The sequence below is a fragment of the Rana temporaria genome, chromosome 2 (genome assembly GCF_905171775.1).
Source record: "Rana temporaria chromosome 2, aRanTem1.1, whole genome shotgun sequence".
Lineage (NCBI taxonomy): Eukaryota > Metazoa > Chordata > Amphibia > Anura > Ranidae > Rana > Rana temporaria.
In genome coordinates, this window is record NC_053490.1 from 465,534,992 (window position 1) to 465,562,952 (window position 27,961).

At 42.3% G+C, this 27,961-nt stretch overlaps 1 protein-coding gene across 1 annotated transcript in view; it reads left to right on the forward strand.

Moving 5' to 3' along the window:
- ACE2 (angiotensin converting enzyme 2) overlaps positions 1 to 27,961 on the forward strand; it is an 86,950-nt gene that overhangs the window by 20,796 nt on the left and 38,193 nt on the right. Inside the window, exons 3-7 of the mRNA XM_040338663.1 lie at positions 83 to 173; positions 11,642 to 11,785; positions 15,340 to 15,452; positions 20,112 to 20,220; positions 20,680 to 20,777. Of these exons, the coding sequence (XP_040194597.1) occupies positions 83 to 173; positions 11,642 to 11,785; positions 15,340 to 15,452; positions 20,112 to 20,220; positions 20,680 to 20,777 (555 nt within the window). The remainder of the gene's footprint in view (positions 1 to 82; positions 174 to 11,641; positions 11,786 to 15,339; positions 15,453 to 20,111; positions 20,221 to 20,679; positions 20,778 to 27,961) is intronic.

Sequence of the window (27,961 nt, forward strand, 5' to 3'; positions counted from 1 at the left end):
AACATTTTTAGCTTTATTTATACTTTAAATATATTTTATCAGACTGATATGGTCATTTAATATCTACAATACTGTTTTACAGCTGAATCAAATCCTAAATGAAATGAGCACAATCTACAGCACAGAAACGGTATGCAGTCCAAATGGATCGATATGCCTGCCTTTTGAACCAGGTACTGGGTGTAAAAAAACATATTCCTGCCATTAATCCTTTAGATGTAAAAGAAAAGTAACGCAAACTTTTAGTGCGTGCACATTTTAGTTCTTATTTTAGTGTTTTCCATACAGTAATTTTTATATTTTATTATTTTATTTTAGATGTTTTCACGTTCTTAGTGTACAATATTTTTGTTATTTGATTAAATATAGAGATTTGTAGATTAGCTACTATAGAGGGCTTTCAGTGTGCAATTATTCAGTCTCTTTCTTAGCAACCACTTAAATATGCTCAGCACCACAGTGTATTGTATTGTATTGTATTGACTAGTGTATTGTTTTTAATATGTCCGTGACTCACTGACTTGCTTTGTGCGATGCAGCCCTTCATATGCGCAGCCTGTATATGCAAGGAACAAATATGTAAAATTGTAGCCCATATTGATAAAAGTATTTACTTTAAAGCGGAACCTACATATTTGTAATCCTCAGTGGTAATAGAAGGAATCATAAAAAAATTCTGCTAATACCTTTTTTTTTTTTCTAACTCAATCTTATTTTATTTATTTTTTAAACAAAGTAATATCACAAAACGGTACAAAGCAAACAAAATACCAGATCAATTAAAACCAAGGAAGACATAGTATAAATCTTTCATTTGTATGTTGGAATGCATCCCCAAAGTCTAACACCTCCTTTGTACCCTATTTTAAATAATAGATAACTATATTTATAAGTATATAAGTTACAGTGTTGACTGTATCTGCTAATCATTATACAGATTAATTTCACCAGGCTATTAACATTTAGGGTTCTTAACACTGTTACTTAAATAAAGGAAACCCCAAAAACTGTGTACCTCTGGGATCCCATAGGAAGGGAAGATATTGCCAGAGATCCATATATTGAAAGCTGCATATGTAAGTTCTGAACATTCTGTATTACTGGTATTTCTATACTGTTCCAACCTGTAATTTTCTTGTGATAGCATTCTTTCCAGATCCCTAAAATAATCAAATTCTATTGCCCATTCTGCTAAAGGTGGAACGATTTCTGATTTATAATGGCGGGGAATCGCCACACTCACTGCTGAAATTTAATTGCAAAGAATATCTTTCTTGATTATTTTAAGGGAGCCTTGTTTTATGGATAGTAAAGCTATATTTAGTGAATTGGGAATTTGTGTCATTGTAATCTTACATTATATATCAAATATGATTTCCCAAAATGTTTTAATCAGTGGGCACTCTCATCATATATGTGTCATATTCCCTTTTGACTTGTGACATCTTCAACAAACATCAGAAATGGTTGGATAGTGATACATGCGATTAAGATGATTAAGGCATCTGTACCATCTAGTAATCAATTTAAGTTCATTCTCCTCAATTCTGGTGGCTATTGATAGTTTCTGGGTTAATTTAAAACATTTCTTCCACTCATGTGAAAGAATGATAATTTAGTTTTTTTTCAGACAAATGTATATTTGGGTAATCCTGGGTAGGCCAAAGAGGAGCAGATTGAGTATACTTGAGATACCACATGAGGTAGAGAAGTATTCTGTAGAAGTAATTAGTAACCGAATGCTGTTGAGGGAGATTCAAGTTCAGAAATATTTGCAATAGAACAAATAAACAAAATCTAGTTGAGATACAATGGTTTCTTTTAGTCCAAGGGCCACAACTATTGCCTTGAGAAGCAGACGGGAAAGCTGGGTTGCCAAAAAAAGGTGTCATGGGCCATGATATTGTGAAATCCTCAGATTTGTAATGGCCTGGTCCAACAGAAGAAGAGTTTGTTTTGTGATGTCAGAGAGATAATCGATGGTAGTTCGAAGTAAAGCCAATAGATCTGCAGAGGTCATAACGTTTTCAAGTTGAACCCACTGCTTTGTGGAAATGTGGTGAAACCAGTTAAGAATTCTGAAGAACTGCTGCTTTCTGATAGAGAGCCACATATGGGGCATCTGCTCCTCCCAGAGTCTTCCGTAATGCAAGAAGTTTATATTGGGTTCTGTGGTGTCTGCTATGCCAAAGAAAAGCAGAAAACATCTGCTCTAGCTTTCATAAATAGGACTTAGATACTTTTAATGGGATTGTTTGAAATAGGTAAAGAAATCCCAAGTTAACATCCATTTAAGTTTATGAATGTTATACGTTTAAAACGTTTATACAGAGTTCATATTTAACTGAGTCTTGTTCAAAAGTGGTATATCATTTAATGAGAACAATTGAGCAAAGTTTGAAGGGAGATGTGTTCCTAAGTAGTGAGGGGCAGAGCTTACATGGGTAAATTTCCTCCATCTGTTGTAGTTGGGATGCAGAGAGATACCATTTTCTTTACCTTTTTCAAGTTACTATTGCCTTTCTGGCCCAAGACAAAATGGTAGTAGTAACTCCAGTCTGCAGACTCCTGGGATTTCCTTGTCATGCATTCTAGGAGTGTTTTTTTTATCTCGTTAGATTATGGGACATCATAGAGTCAACTACCTTCTACATATGCTGCCATTACTATAGCCTTCATTTGCTATGCCTCATGATGATTATTATACCCAGTTGCTTAGGCCATTTGAGGAAACCAATAGTTAGAGTAGTTGCAGCATTTCATCTGCACTCCACTTTTGACCAGGGTACCTCTCCTTTGCTGCCCAGTTAACTTTTTCGTTTGGGGACTGTTTTGGTCATTGGCTCCTCCTATTCCTGGGTATATGCACTTACAATCTGTCATGTCCATGGTGGAGATTGAGATAGAGAGGGGCCTTCTCTTGCTCCTCTTGTCGAACATCCCTAGTAGTGGTGACAGGAGATGTGAGGACACAGAGTGGTATCATGGCGGATGTAGCTGGCAATCAGAAACTAGTTAAGACCACTCAGCAATCTGTTAATGTCATAATCCAGCCTAAATAGACCATTTGCAACAATGCCAGTGGCAAGCCTGCATGTGTGTGAGCATGTGCTGCTTAGCGTGCATGCTTACATATTTGCACATGCATGCTAATACAATAAAAATCTTCTTGTTCTGATACTTTTGGACTTTTCTTACACAATCATTTAAACAAAAATGTTATCCTGAATATTAAAGGCACCCTGCAAAATGCAGGATTGACTTTATCGTCACCCCGGATGGGACTAACACATTATGTAATGCCCTTGTGTTTTGTTGTCATACCTGAGCCGCTTATTATTCCAAAGGGTGTTTGTAGCAACCAATCTGGTTACTCTGGGGTAGATTTACGTAGAATGGCATATGTTTGTGCGGGCGTAACGTATACTATTTACATAGCTGATTTACATATTCTAGGCGTAAATCAGCGTACACGCCCCTAGCGGCCAGCGTAAATATGCAGTTAAGATCTGACGGCGTAAGAGACTTACGCTGGTCGGATCTAATAGAAATCTATGCGTAACTGATTCTATGAATCAGGCGCATAGATACAATCGGCCAGACTCAGAGATACGACGGCGTCCATCCCGCATCCATCCCCCTCTTTGGTGCCACCACAGCCACCATCAACCCCTGCCTCCAATCACCCCCTGCCTTCAATCTCCATGCACAGTTCCAGGCCGAACCAATCTCGGCTATTTTAAACGCCGTCGTATCTCCTTTGTGAATCTACCCCTCTGTGTTTAAGAACTGTGCTGTTTTTACCCCCAAAATAACTGCCCATCAATGCCTGCACTGAATATTACAATGAACACCACACAGTGCAGTACACACAGGTGCAGTAGCCTTGTGTTGTGTTAAACATTAACCAGCATGTTGCTTTCAGAAGGCATCAATGCTCATCAGCCACCTCTATTAATTGTATTGCAATGTAACCACACCAGTGTTGACAACCTACCACATTGAAATTTACTGGCACGACACCTGAAATTTACTGGGGCAGCCACGTTTTTACTGGCATTTCACAAAAGTTACTAAATTACATTTTTAGGTGCAAATTTCAGTATTTAGGTTACAAACAAGTATGCTAGGCAAATAGCAATGCGATTTTAGATATTTAGGTAAAAAAACATATTTTTGCTATTTTCGATATAATAAGGGCAAATTATTTAGTCACATCCCTCCTTGCCTCCATCCCCCCTCTGCCATCAACACCCCCTGCCTTCACCCCCCTCTGCAGTGCCACAATCTCCCTTTGCCTCTAATCTCCCCCTGCCTCCAATCACCCCCTGCCTCCATCCCCCTCTGCAGTGCCACCAACAACCCCTGTCTCCATCCCCCACCCTCTGCGGTGCCACCATTCCCCTCTGCGGTGCCACCAACACCCCCTGCCTTCACCCCCCTCTGCGGTGCCACAATCTCCCTTTGCCTCTAATCTTCCTCTGCCTCCAATTTCCCCCAGGCTCCCTGCCTCCAATCACCCCCTGCCTCCATCCCCCTCTGCGGTGCCACCAACAACCCCTGTCTCCATCCCCCACCCTCTGCGGTGCCACCATCCCCCTCTGCGGTGCCACCAACACCCCCTGCCTCCAATCACCCCCTGTCACTAACACCCCCCGCCTCCACTCTCCCCCTGCCTCCATCCCCCTCTGCGGTGCCATCGCAGCCACCAATACCCCCTGCCACTAGCACCCCCTTCCTCCAATCTCCCCCTGCATCCATCCCCCTCTTTGGTGCCACCACAGCCACCATCAACCCCTGCCTCCAATCACCCCCTGCCTTCAATCTCCATGCACAGTTCCAGGCCGAACCAATCTCGGCTATTTTTACTGGCACATTCCCGCAACCACAGACATTTACGAACAGGGGAAAAAGGTGCCCCGTTTTTACGAACTGTCCGTAAAAATACGGACGGTTGGCAACACTGAACCACATCAAAACCACACCTATGGCATTTACAGTGAAGCATTTATAAAGTGTTAGTTGTGTGCTGGGGAGAGGGAGTGTAGGTTGTTGCATCCCAAAATGCACTGGGAAATAATAGAGGACTAGGATAGAGCAGCTTCAGCCACTTCCTGTTTGTACAGAGCAGCCTTATTGTGACAACATTTGCTTCTGCATGTGGGCAATGGCATCAACTAGCCAGCAATACTGACCGTGCCAGGTAGGAACAGAGGCATTGAGCATTATTGTCAGTGGCAGAGTTTTCTTGTCAAAAAAATGTTGGAACCAGCAAGAGTTAGTGCCAGCAAGTGACCATGACAATCTTTCTATGATCACCTAGCTCAAGCCAAGTGTCAAATAGATCAAAATATACACATCCATCTCGCAGAGAGTTTATAAAAATGCCTGCTTTCACACCACAATCTAACTACACCAGATCATTTCCTCTACATAACTTCCCCTTTAAGCAATTCCCACTAGAAAAACAACGCTTTTATTGACATTTAACAAACTTTATTCAAAGTGACACAGCAAACAGGCATCAAGAACATATAGTAAAAGCAATAAGGGTGTGACTGAGTGTTGTTTCCTTCTTCATAATTACCACACATGTGAATGGGCTCTCTAATTTAAAGACTCATGCCGCATACATACAATCAGAAATTTCCGAAAACAAAACCGTGGATTTTTTTCCGACTGAATTTCCTCTCAAACTTGTCTTGCATACAAACGATCACACAAATCCAAATATCAAGAACGCGGTGACGTACAACACTACGACGACCCGAGAAAAATTAAGTTTAATGATTCCGGGCATGCGTAGGATTTTTGTGCATCGGAATTGCATACAGACGATCGGAATTTCCGACAATAACTTTTCTTGTCGGAAAATTTGAGAACCAGCTCTCAAATTTTTGTGGTCGGAGATTCCGATGTCCGATGGAGCCTACACACGGTCGGAATTTCCGACCAAAAACTCACATCAAACATTTGTTGTCAGAATTTCCAATCGTGTGTACGCGGCATAAGACCGCTTTTACACGTTGCGTTTGCGGTAAAGTGCCGCTAGTTTTAGCAGAGCTTTACCGCTAGCAGGGCACTTTTAACCCCAAAGAAAGGGTTACAAAAAATGGGAGAGTACGAAGTATATTTTTTGTATCTTTTTAAAAAATATATATATAAAGCACCCAGAAAGTACCACTGTTTGGATTGTTTTACTGTTTGAGTCTGGGGATGTAGTTCCATTAAAATATATACTAGCAATCCTTTCTAGACTTTACATATTGCAGCTAGCAGTTGTTTCCCACTTTGCAGTTATGGTAACAAAGTTCAGACACGTTGGCTTATTAGTAAGATAGGGAAAGTGTAATGAGTTTGTACAAAGTACAATAACCCATAGCAGCCTCAAACAAGGAATCATTGGATGTTGTGGTTGTTCATCACTATTGCAACTATTGCACCTAATAAACAAGGTTAAAGCTGCACTGCAGCCAAATAGCTGAATGCACAGATAACATATTTATACTGAAGCTGTTTTACCTTATAAAGCAGGGGTCTCCAAACTGCGGCCCTGGGGCCAGATGTGGTCCTTTGCTTGCCTTCATCCTGCCCTTGCGGCACTATTCCATCCACTGACACCAACAATGGGGAATCACTTTTTTGCTGACACCAACAGTGGGGCACTATTCCTCTCACTGACACCAAAGATATGGTATTGTTTACTCCCACTGGACCCCTTGGGCCAGATTCATGTAACTCAGCGGATCTTTAGATCCGCCAGATCTACCTGTTTTACGATCCGCCGGTGAAATTTAGCGAGGCATGTGCATGATTCATAAAGCACTTACCTCGCAAATTGCACCGGCGGATCCTAACTCCCCCCGGCGGAATGCAAATTCCGCGGCTAGGGGGAGTGTACAATTTAAATCAGGCGCGTTCCCGCGCCGATTTAACTGCGCATGCGCCGCCGGCGAAAAAGCCCAGTGCGCATGCTTCAAATGACGTCGCTAGGACGTCATTGTTTTCGGCGGCTAGGTTACTTACGGCCATCCGTATTCCCGACGTACTTACGTAAACGACGTAACAAATTTAAAACTCGGCGCGGGAACGTCGGCCATACTTAACATTAGCTACCCCTCATATTAGCAGGGGTAGCTCTCCGCCGGAAAAAGCCGAACGCAAACGACGTTAAAAAAGAGCGACGGGCGGGCGTACGGACGTGAATCGGCGGTTCTCCTCATTTGCATATGCGACGTTTAAAAAAAAGCGACGACACCTAGCGGCCGGCGGGAGATTACAGCCTAAGATTCGACTGGTGTAAGTCACTTACACCAGTCGGATCTAAGGGAGATCTATGCGGAACTGATTCTTATGAATCAGTCGCATAGCTCCGACCGTGGGATCTCACAGATCCGACCGTCGGCTCTCACAGATACGACGGCGGATCAGGAGATCCGCCGTCGTATCTCTTGATGAATCTGGCCCCTTGACATGTTTGACTCCCAAAAGGCCACAATCCGTCCCCCCTAAAGTCTGAAGGATAGTAAACTGGCCCTTTCTTTAGAAAGTTTGGAGACCCCTGTTATAAATGATTAGCATTTCTGTCCAGCCAGTCCTAATGCCACGTACACACGACCGTTTTTGATGACGTGAAAAATTAAATTTTTAAAATTGGTCATTAAAAACGATTGTGTGTAGGCTCCAGAGCATTTTTATCTGCGTGAAAAATGGGCATTAAAAAATTAGAACATGCTCAAATTTTTCTCGTTGTTTTTCACGTCGTGAAAAAACGGTTGTGCGTAGGCTTTAACGACAGGAAAAAACACACATGCTCAGGAGCAAGTTATGAGACGGGAGCACTCGTTCTGGTAAAACTAGCGTTTGTAATGGAGATAGCACATTTGTCAAGCTGTAACAGACTGAAAAGCACAAAGACTGAAAAGCGTGAATCGTCTCTCACCAAACTTTTACTAACACAAAATCAGCAAAAGCAGCCCAAACGGTGGCGCCATCCGAATGGAACTTCCCCTTTATAGTGCCGTCGTAGGTGTTGTACGTCACCACATTTTTTTTCACGATCGTGTGTATGCAAGGCAGGCTTGACAAGAATCACGAAAAATGGTCGTGTGTACGCGGCTTTAGATTTTCAAAGCTTAGTCACCCACCATAGCCCTGCATTTTTCTCTGCTGCAGCTAACACTGCTGCAATTAACACTTACAGATCTTGCCCCTCCCACAGACTGTGCCTGGACAGTGAAAGGTGAACTGCGTGAGCGCTGCATCACAAATAATTGGCTCATTGTGCTGCTTCTTCCTCTCCCAGTCTGAGCGCAAAGGTACTTAGGATTGCAAAAGGCTGATACACTGCTTGCATAAAATGTACATTAATGATGTATAAATAAATTCAGAGTTTCATTAGTTTATGTCTTTATATCTGCCTGAATTTCAGCTTTAAGTTAACATAACAGTGTTTGGAAGTCAGCATCCAAAAAGTGAGCACAGTGAAATGTTACATTTGTTGGTGAGCACAGTGATATGTCGCATTTGTTGGTGAGCACAATGAAATGTTGAGGGTGTGTGGTCTGGTATGGTTCAGGAGGAGGCAGGGCACTCGCTCGCCCCCCTTTTCCTGACCTGCCAGGCTGCATGCTTGGATAATGGTCTGGTATGGATTTTGGGGGGACCCCACGCCAATTTGTTTTCATTTTGGTGTGGGGTTCCCCTTAAAATCCATACCAGACACGAAGAGCCTGGTATGGACTGGCAATACATTACAGCCACAACCAATTAAAGGAAATTAAATGTTTTCCTTTAGAAATGTAATTATTGCTGTGCATGTTCTACACATTGTACAGATACGCCACTTTACATGCAGATTAAGGGGACCCCGAGGCACGATATTTGAAGGAATACAGTAGAACCTCGGATTACGAGCATAATCTTTTCCAGGAGAATGCTCGTAATCCAAAGTACTCACCATTGAAGTACTCACCATTGAGTTTCCCCATTGAAGTCAATGGCAAAGAAAATAATTTGTTCCACATTGACTTCAATGGCATGCAATACCGCATGCGGCCAGAGGTGGGGGGGCGCCGGAGAACCTCGGGAACACACTAAAAGGCCCGAGGACTGCTCGGCTGACCTTGGCAAACATCGTAAAGGCTCGCGAACGTCGTATTTTCGTGTCTTTCCGATCATTTACGAACTGCGCCGATCGGCTCCGCTCGGCTCCCGCACCCCCCCCACCTCAGGCCAAATGCGTTACTGCACACTGCTTTGGCTTGAATCCTGCTCGTGTTGAAAGACAACACTCGCAAACCGAGTTAGGATTTAAAAAAATACAGTGCTTGTATTGCAAAACGCTCGTTAACCGCGTTACTCGCAATCCGAGGTTCCACTGTATTTCCTTTTTATTGTTTCACTTTAAGCATCATTAGAATTACTGCTCCTTTAAAAACTATTGTTTTAAAAACATTTTCTTGCAATGATACATATCCCCTAAGTCGCCATACACTTTTTATGGCAATAACTTGCATGTATGCCTTTAAAATGAGGACTTTTGTATTTTCATGTTCATGTCCCCTAAGGCCCCTTTCACATTGAGGAGTTTTTCAGGCGGTAAAGCGCTAAAAATAGCGCTGCTATCCCACCTGAAAAACTCCTGCACTGCAGACTCAATGTGAAAGCCCGAGGGCTTTCACACTGAGGCGATGCGCTGGCGGGAGACAAAAAAATCTCCTGTCAGCAGCATCTTTGGAGCGGTGAGAGGAGCGGCATGTATACCGCTCCTTCACCGCTCCTTCCCATTGAAAACAATGGGAACCGCGGCAATACCGCCCGCAATGCGCCTCTATAGAGGCGCATTGCGGGCGGTATTAACTCTTTATCGGCCGCTAGCGGGGGTTAATACCGCACCGCTAGCGGCTGAATCCCGTGGTAATCCCGGCGGTATAGCGCCGCTATATTTAGCGGCGTTATACCGCAACCGCAGCTCCTGCCTCAGTCTGAAAGGGGCCTAAACTTTAATTGAGTTTGCATGTTCACTAGAACTTTTTCCATGTTCATGGTGTTCTGGTGCAACCCAAATAGGGGGGTGTTCGGCCCATCCCTAGTGAGCGAAATTAAATGCTACATTTGTTGTGATGGAATTTTCGAATGCTTTTGATGTACCATATATACTCGAGTATAAGCCAAGTTTTTTTGTGCTGAAAATGCCCCCCCTCAGCTTATACTCGAGTCACCTTTTTTCACCTGATCTCCCGGACTTTGGGGACCCGGTACCGGCCGGCCGTAGGTCCCTTTGGCACACATGTAGCCCCACTCTTCCTCTACAAGTGTGCAAAGTTTGTTGTTTGGGGGACCTATGGCCGGGGAGCACCGATTTTTCAAAGCCGGGCACCCCTTCCATAGACTCCCATGTTAAACGTCAGTCTAGTCATGGACATAGTGAGGCATGGACACAGTGAGGCATGGGCACGGTGAGGCATGGGCACGGTGAGGCATGGGCACAGTAAGACATAGGCACAGTGAGGCATAGGCACAGTGAGGCATGGGCACAGTGAGGCATGCACATGGACACAGTAAGGCAAAGTGAGGCATGCAGATGGACACCCTAGGCTTATACTTCAGTCAATATGTTTTCCCAGTTTTTTGTGGTAAAATTAGGTGCCTCGGCTTATATTCAGGTCGGCTTATACTCGATTATATACGGTAATACTTTATTGGTTTATTTATTGCTCTACTCATTACATTTTTAAATTGTTATGTACTCATCCTGTTCATAAATATGTTTAGCTTTATTACTATTTGAATATTGTACCACCATCCTTGTATGTACTCAATTTGTCAATCTTTGTTATATTTAAAAAATAATAAACAAGTTTGACAAGAAATGCTACATTTGTTGGTGAGCACAATGAAATGTTGGTAATTTTTTTCTGGGAATGTTTGGCAAATACTTAATTGTCCAATCAGCGAATTAGGGGTGTGTCCAAGACCAAGCTGTGCTGTGTAACAGCAATGGTTGTCTAGGACCTGTCTATGCCATTTGGCAGGGATATCTGGATTACAATGCTGGCTAAACAGAATTGCAAAGACTATTGGACAGCTCACATACAGTATACAGTAGGTAATAAAGCTGTGTAGCTGTTTGCTCAGAGTTGAGTTTTTACTCCATTCTTTGGTGTCTAGTAAATCTTGTTGTATACGGCCTGGCTATACGGTTCACCAGTGGCGGCTGGTGCTCCAAATTTTTGGGGGGCGCAAACAAACGAAAAAATAAGCCGCTGGCTCTGATAGGCACTTCCAAAGCCAACCAGCTGCCGTTATTCAGATGGCCGGCACTCGACAGGGGGTAGGCCATCTGAATAGTGGGCGGCAGCAACAATACACAGATTCCTGCAATGCATGAATCTGTGTATTGTATTCAGTGGCGGTGCAGGAGCTAGAGGGGGTGGGGCTCTGGCGCCCTCTATGGACGCACGGCCACTGCACTATTGCCTATTGAAAAATATGCAGACATTGCATTAACATCCTGTCACTTTTCATTCAAACATCTTTGAGATTCATAATTCCTCATAATACAAGGTTTTGTAATAAAAAATCTAAACATGGTTGTAAAACTGAAGAAAATGTCCCTAATATTATCTTGTATATTCAGGACTGGACAGTATCATGTTGGATAGCACTGATTACAATGAGAGGCTCTGGGCTTGGGAAGGATGGAGAGCAAAAGCTGGCAAGAAAATGAGGAAACTCTATGAGGAATATGTTGATTTGGAAAACCAGGCTGCTCGTATCAATGGTGAGAAATAAGACAACTTGTGTATCATAGTTAAATTCTAATCCAAATGTTTTTTTTTTTAAATCATTTTAGAGGGTTAGAACCTTTTTTTCTTTTTTGCTGTATGTACGCCTGCTCAGAAGACTCGTCCTCTCTATTTCTCCTGCTGATTACTCTCAGCAGAACAAAAAGTAACGGGCAATCCAAAATAATTGTCACTAAAGCAAGAGGTAAAGAGGGAGATTTTCCAATGGAGACAATAGAGAGTGGATTTCTCCTGACTTTGAAGAGATTTCCTGTCACTTCTGAGGTCTCCCTAACAGGACACAAACAATGACAACAAAAAACTCACAGGGGTTTTATCTTTTTCTTTGCTTGCCAAAAAAAAAGAAAAGCATTTTGGCTAGCTATACACATTAAGGCCCAGATTCACAGAGAGCGGGCGCACATTACGCCGCCGTAGCGCAAACCAATGTACGCCACGCCGACGCAGCGCAGAGAGGCAAGCATGGAATTCAGGAAGCCAGTGCTCCCCACGCTGCGTCGGCGTGGCGTAGGTTTCGAAGGCACAGGCCGGTGTAGGTGGAAGTGGGCTTGACCCATGCAAATCCATGCAAATGAGGCGTGACCCCATGCAAATGATGGTCCGAGCGCCAGACAAGTACTTTTAACGAACTGCGCATGCGCCGTGACGTGAACGCATCCCCATGTGCATGCTCACAACCACGTCGGAACAACTGCCTAACATACGCCGCATCACTGCGTACGCCATGAACATAACCTACGCCAAGCCAGACACACATCCAACGTAAAATACGCCGGCTTGGCCGGCTTGTGTTCCCTGGTGCAGACCTTTGCATGTCTGCTGCTGGGTTACACCTCCTTTATGGGGCTTAACTTTACGTCGGACGTACAACTTGTGCGCACCTTTCGTAGCCTGCGTCGGGCGCACGCAGGTTAGTGAATTGCCGTATTTCCCTCATATTTGAATGACTAATCAATGGGAGCAGCACCATGCTCCCAGCCTAAATGTGCACCCACTCTACGCCGGCGTAAGCAAGATAGTACAGTACGGAGAATTACACAAGTATTTACGGAATATCATATTCCAGTTGACCCATCGTTTTTTCTACTACATCATGCTGAAATATATCCGGTGAGATATAAGGGATCAATGATGTGTCATTTGATAAATGCGGCGAAAAGCTGCATTGCAACAAAATGGAAAGACCCCGAGGCACCTCCAATATCTATGTGGCTGAAAAAAGTAAGGAAAATAGGGATAATGGAGAAACTCCTCCCAAAAACAATAGATAAGAAAGAGCAAATTAAAATGATATGGGCACCTTGGGAATTATTTTTACAGTCGGAGGAAGGTAAAAAGCTAATAGGAGAATAAGATAAAGGGCAGTAGATGGAAGAAAGAAGGAAAATAGGAGAGAGAACATTTTGCGCACGGATGGAGGACAGCGGAGGAGAGGAGGGGTGTTTTGTATTGTCTTGTTAAGAAAAATTTTTCTTCCTTTTTTTTTTTTTTTTTTTTTCCCTCTTCTCCTAATTCTTCTCTCCGGCCTGAGGATAGACGGCTGGAGGAGGGGAATGGGGGAAGAAGGGGGTCTAGAGGTAGGGATGAGGGGGGAGGGAAAGGGGGGATAAAATGAGGAAGGAAGTGCTGCGGGAATAAGGAGGGAATTAGTACTTTAGATAAAGAATAAATGGATATTTAGTGGGAGATGGAATACTCGGGTAGTCTGAAAATTAGTCTAGAAGTAGAAAGTATTTGGTCTATCATAGAGGAATGGATTGAAACTAGTAGTGATACAGATATTATGAATAGTAAATAGAGTTGAAGAGAGAGAATAAATATAATTTCCATATATATGTTGATGTATAGGACTATGCTTAGTCCTCTTCTTATGTTTCCTGTATCACTTTCTTGCTTTTTGTTTTCTTGGAAAAGAAACGAAATAAAAAGGAAAATTTGAAAAAAGATACGTCGGCGGGGTGTAGCCTGGTTTTAGGCGCATCTCTGTTTGTGGGTCTTGCGCACAGATAAGACGGCGCACATTTGCACTTACGTCGGCGTAACTTGTTATATGTCGGCGTAAGTGTTTTGTGAATCCGGGCCTAAGGGTGTATTTATCTAAAAAAAAAAACATAGCATTTCTCCTAGTGAAAGTGAATGTACATTCCTTTTGTGTGAATTGGGCAAATAATTATGTTTTTTGGGACTCTTTCCTGTGCTGGTTTAATGTTTTTCATGAATATAAAATGGAAAATACCATGTTTGCCTGCTAGATAGCATTAAAGAAGAACTACAGCCGACCTCCCCAACTTTTATTTTTTTTGGCCCCGCATACCTGATAGTGCGGGGATAGGCATTTAGCGGACCTCCAGCTGTTGCAGAACTACAAATCCCATGAGGCATAGCAAGACTCTGACAGCTACAAGCATGACACCCAGGGTCAGAGGCATGATGGGACTTGTATTTTTGCTACAGCTGGAGGTCTGCTAATTGCATATCCCTGTGATAGTGGAATCTAAACATTTCAGATACTCACCCATCTAGCTGACCCACTGAGATACTCTCATTCCCGGCCACAGCTCCGTCCCATGCCACCATGTTTACTCTGACATCATCGAGAGGCCCACCAGCTCTTCCGAATTCAACAGGTGGGCCTCTCGATGATGCGCCGATAGGTCCACCCCCTCCTCCTGTTCACACAGTGGGTAATGTGCGAGTTACATGCATGGGGAGGCAGGGCAAACATTAAATAAAAAAAATGCCCCATTCCTGCAGAGGAAGGGAGGAGGGTGGAGAGGCGGGATCGTCCTTGGGAGAGTGAAGGTCCGCCTTTAGTATCATGGAAATTTTAATGAAACACATTTGACCAGCACATAACCAAGCCTAATAAAATACATTTTTTGCTTCATTCACACAGAAGGAATGTATATGCACTTTCAATGGTTGAATCACAATGCTCATTTTTAATAACTCCATACTCCTAAGTGTTCTGCTTGGAGTTTCACGTTCGTCTCCTGCGCAGGAACTATTATTCTGTATCATTTATTTAAAAATTCTCCACCTACAAAAATGTTATTACATTTTATGAAATGTATCTTTATGAATTTGTTTCAGCAACACAGTAAAAGAGAATCCCAAATTTTGGGTTGTCCCCTAAAAAAGTAATAGAGGAGAAGTCTTCCAATTGGGACACTAGTTATGGTGACCTGGGGGAGGGTCAAGGGATTCCCTTAATTTGCAGAGATTTCTTCTCACTTCCTGTTTTGCCTATGGGACAGGAAGTAAAAGTAAATCTCCCCAATGGGACACAGATGGCAAAATAATAAAAAAAGCTGACAGGGATTATAACCCACCCTTATTTTATCCAAAATGAAAAAAACAAAAGTTTTTTTCCTATAGTTCTACTTTAATCATACTGGATACAGACAAACAATCTGCATAGAGATCGGAATAATAAGCAGAAGGAGTAAAAAAAAAGTGAGTTGCTTACGCGTTGTAAGAAATATTTAGTTAAAAACAACTCAGTTAATGCTTTTTGATCATGTTTCAGAATTTCAGGATTATGGAGACTACTGGAGAGGAAATTATGAAACTCTGGCCAAAGATAAATATAAATACAGCCGGGATGATCTCATAGTAGATGTGGAAGCGACTTTTAAAGAGGTAATTGTACAGATAATAGCCAACACTATTAGCTTGGGTGGTGAGGCATATCCCCTTCTCACCCCCCTGTCAAATCAAATCCATGGTGGATCGTTTTATAGCGGCATGTGGGAACGAGTCCTAAGAATTGCAATCAGTTATTTCTCATTAATGGTTGTTTCATTGCCACTTCAAATGGCTTTGTTTTATGTTCTCATATACAGGTGAAACTCGAAAAATTTGAATATCGTGCAAAAGTTAATTTATTTCACTAATGCAACTTAAAAGGTGAAACTAATATATGAGATAAACTCATTACATGCAAAGCAAGATAGTTCTAGCCGTGATTTGTCATAATTGTGATGATTATGGATTACAGCTCATGAAAATCCCAAATCCACAATCTCCGAAAATTAGAATATTACATGCAATCAATAAAACATGGATTGTACATAGAACAATATCGGACCTCTAAAAAGTATAAGCATGCATATGTACTCAGTAATTGGTTTGGGCCCCTTTTGCAGCAATTACTGCCTCAATGCGGTGTGGCATGGAAGATATCAGCCTGTGGCACTGCTGAGGTGTTATGGGAGACCAGGATGCTTCAATAGTGGCCTTCAGCTCTTCTGCATTGTTGGCAGGGCCGTCTTTAATATGGTTTGGGCCCTGGGCAAACATTTTTTTTGGGCCCCCCTCCAGCTTATTTTGGGCCTGGCTGGTTCACATGTATGTTTTGGTGGTCCTCATTTGTGCAGGTACAGCAGCCCATTGATTTGAATGGGCTGCCATGCCTTTGTTTCCTGCAGAAAAAAAGTGCATTCAGCATTTTAAAAATACAGTTGCCTTGAAATCCATTTTGCTTTTGCACCATGCTACTTACCTGCAGTTCTTGCACACACAAACGCACTGTGTTTTTAAAAGCGTGACCTAAACGTCTAAAAATGCAGCAAGTTTGACAGTGCGGGAACTGCAGATAAGTCACAGCAGACAGCAGAATGGACAGACAGTGCTGTATTTCAGTGCTTGATGGGCATAGGCGTGCCGTGTGCGCAGCCTATTACATGAGGCATGCGCTTTTCTTTGCAGGAAACGCAGGCATGGCGGCCCATTCAAATGAATGGGCTGCTGTGCCTGCGCAAATGTGGGCCGCCAAAACACATACATGTGAACCAGCCAGGCCCAAATAAGCCCATCAAGCAGTTAAATACAGACAGTAATGCCATGTGCTCTGAGGCCTTACTCAGCCTGGACTGCAGGTCTGGTCTGTGATTTAAAGAGTTCCTCTATTTTACACATGGCATGGCATGGGGTCCCATGGTGCTAAAGCAGAATGGACAGACGGTGCTGTGACCCCATGCCATGCCATGTGTAAAATAGAGGAACTTTTTAAAACACTGACCAGACCTGCAGTGAATCATCAAATATTATAAAGACTTTGGGCACACTCTACAGAAAACGTATATTTATAATATAGATTAGCTGTTATAAAATCACATTCTAATTCACTTTTATATACAAGCAGCACCCAGTGGCAGGAAGGGAGAAGTGCACATCTAAAGGGAAGCCAGGGGTGCTGTACATTTTAAAACACTGGGAAGGTAAGCAGTACTGTCACTGGCTGCGTGCCGCTGATGATTTTCAGCCTGATTTGTGGGCAGCACAGGGGCTTAACGGGCGGCAGGGCCGCCATCAGGAATTATGGGGCCACTTACACAGCTTCAGGCATGGTCCTCCTGGAGCAGAGAACCGGGATTGGGGGGTGCTGCCGCCTGAAATTGAGAAGCAGGGGGGGGCTGCCGCGAATTTAGAAGCGGGGGGGGCCCTTTACAAAAAAACTAATAAAGAAAAAAGAAATAAACAAAAATATATATAAAAAAAGGGGTGTAGCCATCCTCTGGGCCCTTTAATAAAAAGAAAAAAAGAAATAAAAAATATATATAAAAAATATATTTTAAAAAGGGGGTTGCAATCTGGGGCCCTGGGGACCTCTGGGCCCTTTAATAATTGTTTTTTAATAAAAATAAATTACAAAAAAAAGGGGGTTGCCATCCGGGACCTCTGGGCCCTTCAATAAAAAAAAATATATAAACATTTATAAAAAAAATAAAGAGTGTTTGCCACATGGGGCCCTGGGGACCTCTGAGCCCTTTAATAAATATATATATATATATATATAAAAAAAGAAATAAAAATTAAAAAAAAATGTTTTTTTATAAAAAAAAGGGGGGTTGCCATCCGGGGGCCCTGGGGACCTCTGGGTCCTTTAATAATAATAATAACATTTATATTATATATAATATAATATATGTATATATATATATATATATATATATATATATATATATATATATATATATATAAGAAATAAAGAAATATATAAAAAAAAAATTTTTTATAAAAAAAGGGGGGTTGTCATCCGGGGCCCTGGGGAACTACGGGCCCCTGGGGACCCCCAGACCTCTAAAAAAAAAAATGGCCCTTTAATAAAAAATAAAATAAAAATATATTAAAAAAAAATGTTTTTTTTATTTAAAAATAAATAAAAAATTGGGGGGTTGCCATCTGGGGCCCTGGGGGCCTCCGGACCCCTAAAAAAAAAAACAAATAAAAAAAAAAAAAACATTTTTTTTTCTTTTTTTAAAGAGGGTTGCTTTGGGCCCCCAACAGTGACAGGGCCCAGGGCACCTGCCCCATTTGCCCTGCGGTAAAGACGGCCCTGATTGTTGGGTCTAATGTCTCTCATCTTTCTCTTGGCAATGCCCCATAGATTCTCTATGGGGTTCAGGTCAGGCGAGTTTGCTTGCCAATCAAGCACAGTAATCCCACGGTCATTAAACCAGGTTTTGGTGCTTTGGTAGTGTGGGCAGGTGCCAAGTCCTGCTGGAAAAAAAAGTCAGAATTCCATAGAGCTCGTCTGCGGAAGGAAGCATGAAGTGCTCCAAAATCTCCTGGTAGACAGCTGCATTGACCCTGGACTTAATGAAGCACAGTGGACCAACACCAGCAGATGACATGGCTCCCCAAATCAACACAGACTGTGGAAACTTCACACTGGATTTCAAGCATCTTGCAGTGTGTGCCTCTCCATTCTTCCTCCATACTCTGGGTCCTTGGTTTCCAAATGAGATGCACAATTTGCTCTCATCAGAAAAGAGGACTTTGGACCACTGAGCAACAGACCAGGTGTGTTTTTCTTTAGCCCAGGTAAGACGCTTCTGATGTTGCTTGTTGTTCAGGAGTGGCTTGACAAGAGGAATACGACATTTGGAGACCATGTCCAGGATCCGTCTGTGTGTGGTGGCTCTTGATGCTCACTCCAGCCTCAGTCCACTCCTTGTGAAAGCCACCAACACTTTTGAATGGCCTTTTCCTGAAAATCCTCTCCATCCCTGCAGCTTGTGCACCTTTTTCTTCCACACTTTTCCCTTCTACACAACTTTCTATTAATGTGCTTTGATACAGCACTTTGGGAAGTTGCAACTTCTTTTGTAATTACCTTTTAAAGGGCTTTCCCTCCTTATGAAGGGTGTCAATGATGCTTTTCTACACAACTGTCAGGTCAGCAGCCTTTCCCATGATTGTGATTTCTACTGAACCAGACTTAGAGACCACTTAAAGGCTCAGGAACCCTTTGCATGTGCTATGGCTTAATTAGCTGATTAGAGTGGGACACTTTGAGCCTAGAATATTGCACCTTATCACAATATTCTAATTTTCGGAGATTGTGGATTTGGGGTTTTCATGAGCTGTAAGGCATAATCATCACAATTATGACAAATCACGGCTTGAACTATCTTGCTTTGCATGTAATGAGTCTATCTCATATATTAGTTTCACCTTTTAAGTTGCATTAGTGAAATAAATGAACTTTTGCACGATATTCTAATTTTTTTCGAGTTTCACCTGTACACCTCATCAAAGCTTAGTACTGATGACATTTTTTGAATTGGCTTTTATGCACATATACAAAAATAGATTTTAGGGTCAAAAGAAGTAATGCACGCTATATATTCCGACAATCCATGAGATAAAACCTGTAGTAAATTGAATGCCTATGCCATAACAGATCAGTGCCGCTCCAAGCCTGAAGTACCAGTCTCCCAGTATTCAGGTGCTAGCAGAACTAGAGCATATCTCACTCCAAAATTGAATATGGCATGCAGGTATGGCTGCACACCGTATTCAAATCCAATGTAAGATAAATGAAAGAAAGGCTTCAGCTCAGATCCCAGCCCATCGGTCATGCCCCTCTGACATGTTTCACCCACATTGGGCTTACTCATAGAAGAATTAGCCCAATGTGGGTGAAACATGTTCAAAGGGTGTGACCGATAGGCTGGGATCTGAGGTGAAGCCTGTCTTTTATTTACCTTACATTGGAGTTTAAATCAGTGTGCTGCGGTGCCCGCATGCCAAACTAATAGCATAATTTTCAGTTACATAGAAGAGCAAATGGCACACAGCAATGAAAATCGTGTGTGGAATTGGCATTGAGTTACTAAAAACTGGCATCTTTTTCTGCAATTAAATTGACTGTGGAATTATTGACTTAATGGCCCAATAAAGTTAATGTATTTTATGACAGGGTCATATCATTTTCAGCTTAAACTTATGCTCATTATCTTTCTCTATCTAAATTCTTATCTGGATTAATCATACCGTTTCCTGTGCTTTTAGATCATGCCACTGTACAAGGAGCTTCATGCCTATGTGAGAGGAAATCTGCAAAAAAAGTATGGAGCCAAGTACATCAGTTCCACAGGATGTCTACCGGCACATTTATTAGGTACATAGTTCCTACCTGCACATTTAGGTTGTGTTACATACGGTACGTTTTTTTTTTCATTCAACCCAGCGGGCTGAACGAAAAAAATTATTGAGGAGCTTGTTGCACTATGCATTGTTCGTATTGCGATCTACCCGCTGTGCTATTGTTTACTGATAGGGGGACTGGACTGCCCGCCACTGCTCCTTGCCCCTTCATCAAAACATACTGGTCAGCACTCTCCGCCATTGGCAGGGAGCACTGATCGGATGCCGATCGGCCACTGGTTTTCCAGGATGCTCATTCAACAGAAGTCGGTATCGGATTCTATCGAAAAAGGAGCTGCACACATGAGCCGAATCTTTCTACTTTACTGCCTGGTTTCGGACGATATTCGCCCAGTGTGTAAAATGTATGACAATGTAAATTTCTTGTAATGAGACATTGCAACCACACTTACAAAATATTGTATCCTTATAGGTGATATGTGGGGCAGATTTTGGACAAATCTATACCCATTAACAGTCCCCTATCCAGACAGAGAAAGCATTGATGTGACTCCTACAATGAACAATCAGGTAACTGTATTAGAACTGTGAAATGAGATAAATATTGTATACCATGTTTTCATTATGCTTTAACCGCTTGCCATTCATATACTGTATATATATATATACGGCAGCCAGGAGGCTCTCCTGTGCAAAATCACGTACCTGTACATGATTTTGCACTTCCAAGTCTGGGGCGCGACCCGCTCCTGCTGTAAATGGACACAATGGGAGCCAATCAGTGGATGCAGTGGACGCGATGTCTGCCGGGACCCGCCGACCGCTCAGGACACAGGCAGAACAGCGTTCTGCCCATGTAAACAAGGCAGATCATTGTTCTGTGAGAAGGGAAGGTTGTGATCTTGTATTCCTACAGAACAGGAACATGGATCTCTGCCTTCCCATAGTACAAGCACCCCCCATAAAACACAGTTAGCAAGCACGCTCTAGGCACACGTTTAACCCCTTCCCTGCCAGTGCCATTAGTACACTAACAGTGCATATTTTTTACCACTACTCAATGTATTAGTGTCACTGGTCCCCAAAAAGTATCACTTAGTGTCCAATGTCACAGTCCCGCTATAAGTCGCTGATCGTCGCCATTACTAGTAAAGACATTTTATTTTTTTTAATAAAATTTCCGTAAATTTATCCCGTAGTTTGTGGACGCTAATGCCGCGTACACACCATCACTTTATGTGATGAAAAAAAACGACGTTTTTAAAAACGTCACTTTAAATGACCGTGTGTGGGGGAAAACGTTGTTTTATGTCTTGTGAAAAACGACAAAAAAAAATTGAAGCATGCTTCAATTTTATGTGTCGTTTTTCAAAACGTAGTTTTTTACTTCACAGAAATTGACCGTGTGTAGCAAAAAACGACATTTAAAAGATGTTTTTACACCCGTGCATGCCCAGAAGCTAGTTATGAAGCGAGCTTCAATGGAAAAACGTGGTGAACGTAACCTCGCTTTGCTAGAGCATTGTGAAAAAACAATGGTGTGTAGGCAACATCGTTTTTGAAAATTGAAGTTTCAAAAACGTCGTTTTTTACTTCACAGAATATGTCATTTTTTTTCAACACATAAAGTGATGGTGTGTATGCGGCATAAGACTTTTGCGCAAATTAATCAATACATGCTTATTGGGATTTTTGTTTTATTAAAAAAATGTAGCAGAATACATATTGGCCTAAATTGATGAAGAAATTTGACTTTTAAAAAAAAAAAAATGTTTGGATTTGTTTTATAGCAGAAAGTAAGACATATTTTTTTTTCAAAATTGTTTATAGCGTAAATAAAAACCACAGGAGGTGATCAAATACCACCAAAAGAAAGCTCTATTTGTGGGAAAAAAGGACATACATTTTATTTGGGTACAGTGTCGCACAACCACGCACTTGTCAGTTAAAGTAAAGCAGTGCCGGATCGCAAAAAAGGGCCTGGTCTTAAAGAAGGGGGTAAATCTCCCGGTGGGCAAGTGGTTAAAGTGCATGTATAGCCAGAAGTTTTGGATGAGAATGAATAGCTTAGAACCCCTATTAGGTTATTTTTGCTGCATGTGTTATTTTTGCTGCATTTTATTTTTACTTCCAGTCTTGGAGCTGCTACAGAAAATGATCGTTAATCTCCCCAAAGTGTGGGGAATTCCCTCTTTAGACAGTTGTCACCAAAACCATTTGTCCCCACTGGATGATTTACCCTCACCTCTTGCTGTGTTGACAACTGTCAAATTTTCTATTTCTCCTCGCTTTCAGTCTCGGTGATAATGGTCAACAGGACAAATAGTGAGAGTGAATCTCCCCATTGGGGACACACACGGCAGAACAATCAGAGGTGGGGGTGGAATGTATAGACAGAGGAGGATTTCACTTTAAGAAGTGGCATCAGCACAAGGGATGCATCCTATTGACTGTAATGCCTACTACACACGTACGGGATTCCCGGCGGTAAAAAGTCTGCCGGGAATCCCGAGGGGAAAACCGAAGAACCTGCGATGGAGCTTTGGTCGGGAATCCCAGCCGTGTGTATGCTCCATCGCAGTTTTTCACATATGAAAACTGCCAGGAAAAGACAGCCAGGAATCCCGGCGGGAAAAAAGAGAGCTGGCTCTCCTTTTTTTCCCGGCAGTTCTCCTGTCGGGAAAACTGCGATGGCGCATACACACGGTCGGGATTCCCGACCAAAAGCTCTCATGGCAGTTTTCCCAAAGGTAAAACCGGTCGTGTGTACGAGACTTTAGTTATGTCCCTGATGTGCTGATTATTTTTTTATTTTTTATTTTGGCTGCATTTAGGCTTTAAAGTTATGCCCACAATAATGTTTTAAAGATTGAATTGTATGACAGTAAAAAAAGATTATGATCGTAAACTTTATTAACCACTTAAGCCCCGGACCAGCTAAATGCCCAGGCCAGGTTTTGCGATTCGACACTGCGTCGCTTTAACAGACAATTGCGCGGTCGTGCGACGTGGCTCCCAAACAAAATTGGTGTCCTTTTTTTCCCACAAATAGAGCTTTCTTTTGGTGGTATTTGATCACCTCTGCGGTTTTTATTTTTTGCGCTATAAACAAAAATAGAGCGACAATTTTGAAAAAAATTCAATATTTTTTACTTTTTGCTACAATAAATATGCCCCAAAAACATATATAAAATTATTTTTTCCCTCAGTTTAGGCCGATACGTATTCTTCTACCTATTTTTGGTAAAAAAAATCGCAATAAGCGTTTATCGATTGGTTTGCGCAAAATTTATAGCGTTTACAAAATAGGGGATATGCATTTTTATAAATTTTTTTTTTTTTTTACTACTATTGGCGGCGATCATCGATTTTTTTCGTGACTGCGACATTATGGCGGACACTTTGGACAATTTTAACACATTTTTGGGACCATTCTCATTTTCACAGCAAAAAATGCATTTAAATTGCATTGTTTATTGTGAAAATGACAGTTGTAGTTTGGGAGTTAACCACAGGGGGCGCTGTAGGAGTTAGGGTTCACCTAGTGTGTGTTTACAACTGTATGGGGGTGTGGCTGTAGGACTGACGTCATTGATCGAGTCTCCCTTATAAAAAGGATGACTCGATCGATACGCCGCCACAGTGAAGCACGGGGAAGCCGTGTTTACATACGGCTCTCCCCGTTCTTCAGCTCCGGGGAGCGATCGCGACGGAGCGGCTATAAACAAATAGCCGCGCCGTCGTCCCGGATCGCTCCCCGAGGGAATCCGCCCGCCGCACGCAGCGGAGGGGGTCCCGATCGGACCCCCCACCCGCTAGAAGGCAGGGACGTATATATACGTCCTTCTGCCTGTCCGTGCCATTTTGTGGACATAAATAGTCGTGCGGCGGGCGTTAAGGGGTTAAACAAGTCTTGCAATCAGTGTAGGGAAATATGTTCCCTGGAAAGGTACTCTGGAAGGGACACCACAGCTATGAATAGTAAACATCTGTGCATAGTAGCCAATCTGCTCCTCACTTCAGCTTGTTCAATTAAGCTTTTACAGTAAAACCTGGAAGCTGATTGGTTTCCTTGAAGAGCTGCACAAGATTTTGCACTCTCCAGTTTTAGTAAATCAACCCTACTTTGTGGAAGAATAGAATGTGGGAGTAAACTACACTATAGCAGGGACAATGGTGATCTTTGTGAGTCAGTGGGGTTGATTTATTAGCACTGGAGAGTGCAAATTGCGGTGCAGCTGTGCATGGTAGCCAATCAGCTTCTAACTTTAGTTTGTTCAATTAACCACTTGCTTACTGGGCACTTAAACCACCTTCGTTCCCGGAGCAATTTTCAGCTTTCAGCACTCTCACACTTTGAATGTTAATTACTCAGTCATACAACATTGTATCCAAATGAATTTTTTGTCCTTTTTTTCATAGAAACAGAGCTTTCTTTTGGTGGTATTTGATCACCTCTGGACTTTTTATTTTTTGCGCTATAAATGAAAAAAGGCGGAAAATTTTGAAAAAAAATGAATTTTTCTTAGTTTATGCGATAAAATTTAGCAAAATATTAATTTTTCTTCATAAATTTTGGCCACAATTTATACTGCTACATGTCTTTGGTAAAAATAACCCAAATTAGTGGATATTATTTGCTCTTTGTGAAAGTTAGAGAGTCTACAAGCTATGGTGCAAATCATAAAAAAAATATCACACCTGTTGTACCGGTGCCTATCTCATTTCTTGGGGCCCTGAACACGCCAGGAAAGTACAAATACCCCCCAAATGACCCCTTTTTAGAAAGTAGACATTCCAAGGTATTTAGTAAGATGCATGATGAGGTTTTTGATGTTGTAATTTTTTCCCACAATTCTTTGCAAAATGAATATTTTTTTAATTTTTTTTTTCCCCCTCACAAAATTGTCATTGTAATAGGTTATTTCTCTCACATGGCATGTGTATACCACAAATGACACCCAAAAATACATTCTGCTACTCCTCCTGAGTATGGCGATACCACATGTGTGAGACTTTTTTACAGCCTGATATGCAGGGAGCACCATCAGGTGTTCTAGGAGCATAAATTACACATCTAACTTGTTGACTACCTATTACACTTTTGAAGGCCCTGGAGCACCTGGACAATGGAAATGCCCACAAAGTGACCCCATTTTGGAAAGCTAACACCCCAACGTATAATCTATGAGGCATAATGAGTCTTTTGAACGATTCATTTTTTTCCAAACGTTTTTGGAAAATGTGGGAAAAAAATGAAAACACATTTTTTTTACGCAAAGTTGTCCATTTATAAGATATTGCCAACACATAGCCTGTACATAGCAAAAATTACACCCCAAAATACATTCTGCTACTCCTCCTGAGTATGGCGATACCACATGTGTGGGACTTTTTCACAGCCTGGCCACATACAGAGCCCCAATATGCAGGGAGCACCATCAGGTGTTCTAGGAGCATAAATTACACATCTAACTTGTTGACTACCTATTACACTTTTGAAGGCCCTGGAGCACCTGGACAATGGAAATGCCCACAAAGTGACCCCATTTTGGAAAGCTAACACCCCAACGTATAATCTATGAGGCATAATGAGTCTTTTGAACGATTCATTTTTTTCCAAACGTTTTTGGAAAATGTGGGAAAAAAATGAAAACACATTTTTTTTACGCAAAGTTGTCCATTTATAAGATATTGCCAACACATAGCCTGTACATAGCAAAAATTACACCCCAAAATACATTCTGCTACTCCCCCTGAGTATGGCGATACCACATGTGTGGGACTTTTTCACAGCCTGGCCACATACAGAGCCCCAATATGCAGGGAGCACCATCAGGTGTTCTAGGAGCATAAATTACACATCTAACTTGTTGACTACCTATTACACTTTTGAAGGCCCTGGAGCACCTGGACAATGGAAATGCCCACAAAGTGACCCCATTTTGGAAAGCTAACACCCCAACGTATAATCTATGAGGCATAATGAGTCTTTTGAACGATTCATTTTTTTCCAAACGTTTCTGGAAAATGTGGAAAAAAAATGAAAACGCAATTTTTTTATGCAAAGTTGTCCATTTATAAGATATTGCCAACACATAGCCTGTACATAGCAAAAATTACACCCCAAAATACATTCTGCTGCTCCTCCTGAGTATGGCGATACCACATGTGTGGGACTTTTTCACAGCCTGACCACATACAGAGGCCCAACATGCAAGGAAGACCAACCGGTGTTCTAGGGACACATAGCATACACATGACAAGAATTACACACCAAAATACATTATGCTAAGCAAAGGGTAAACAAAAAATGTACCTGTGGTTTTAGTAGCGCAGTTGTCCACGGGACGATAGCACTGGTCCAGGCAGCAGGCAGGGACTTGGTCAGCAAAAGAAAATGCAATTGTCCAGGCAACAGGCATGATGGCATAGGTCCTACAGGCAGCAGGCAGAAGTAGGGCCTCGTTCAGGACAGAATGGGGACAGGGGTAGAGGCTTCTCCCACCCAAATCTCTTTGAAGCCTCCGGGCAACCAGACCCTAATCTAGAATGAGAAAACAAAAACAATAGTTTTCTTCATCCAGAAAAACAATTCTGGAGCCCCTCACATGTGAGACCCCTGTGCTTTGAATCCCACTAGTCCACTGGCAGGGTAAAAGATCAGTCCAAGAGGCAGGCAAAAAGAATGGTCAAACGGTCCAGGGTCAGTTCCAGATCAGGCAGAGGTATAAACAGAATCGGTAGGCATAAGCGTGGTCAAATAACAGTCCAGGGTCAGTTCCATATCAGGCAGAGGTATAAACAGAATCGGTAGGCAAAAGCGTGGTCAAATAACAGTCCAGGGTCAGTTCCATATCAGGCAGAGGTATAAACAAAATCGGTAGGCAGAATCGTGGTCAAATAACAAGCCAGGGTCAAATACAGAGCAAGCAGAGGCATAAGGGGTGTAAAGGTAAATGGCAGGAAGTGACTAATAATTTAGTAAGGAATGATAACAGCGGAAACAGCCATCTATGCAGAGGCCTGGTTGGGAAGGGCATTGGGCACAATAAAAACGGGTGTCTCTTCTCACTCCATCTTTGGAGCACACCCGGCATTTTTTTGGGGAATTTCGGCCTGTTGGTCCGGGAGGGATTTTATCTGGGAAGTGGCGCTCGTAGAGTCGGCTTACCACATCGGATCGAATGGTTGCTGGTGGGTTGCTGGTGTATAAAAGGGCAGTGGTGATTTCCTCCTGGAAGTAAAGGTAGGATTTGGGTCTTGGAGTGGATTTTCGATATAATACGTACGTGTTGTATATGGCCAAATTGAATAAGTAAATTGAAACTTTTTTATACCACTGGTATGATCGTCTTGTGGAAAGGTAGGGCTCGATCATTTGATCATTGAAATCGACACCCCCCATGAACTTATTGTATTCGTGGATACATTTAGGTTTCTGGATTTGCCCATTCCTCCTTCTGATGGTAACGCATGTATTGTTGTGGATGGTAGAAAGCACGTACACATCCCTTTTGTCCCTCCATTTCACGGCCAGAACTTCCTCATTGCGTGCACTCACCGTCTCCCCTTTTCTTAGCTTCTTGGTGACGAGGCTTTGAGGAAAGCCCTTCCGGTTCGACCGTACGGTGCCGCATGCGGGTGTCTTCTTTCTATACAGGTTTCGGAAAAGGGGCAAACTTGTGTAGAAATTGTCCACATACAAGTGGTAGCCTTTCTCCATGAGCGGGTTTAGGAGTTGCCAAACAATT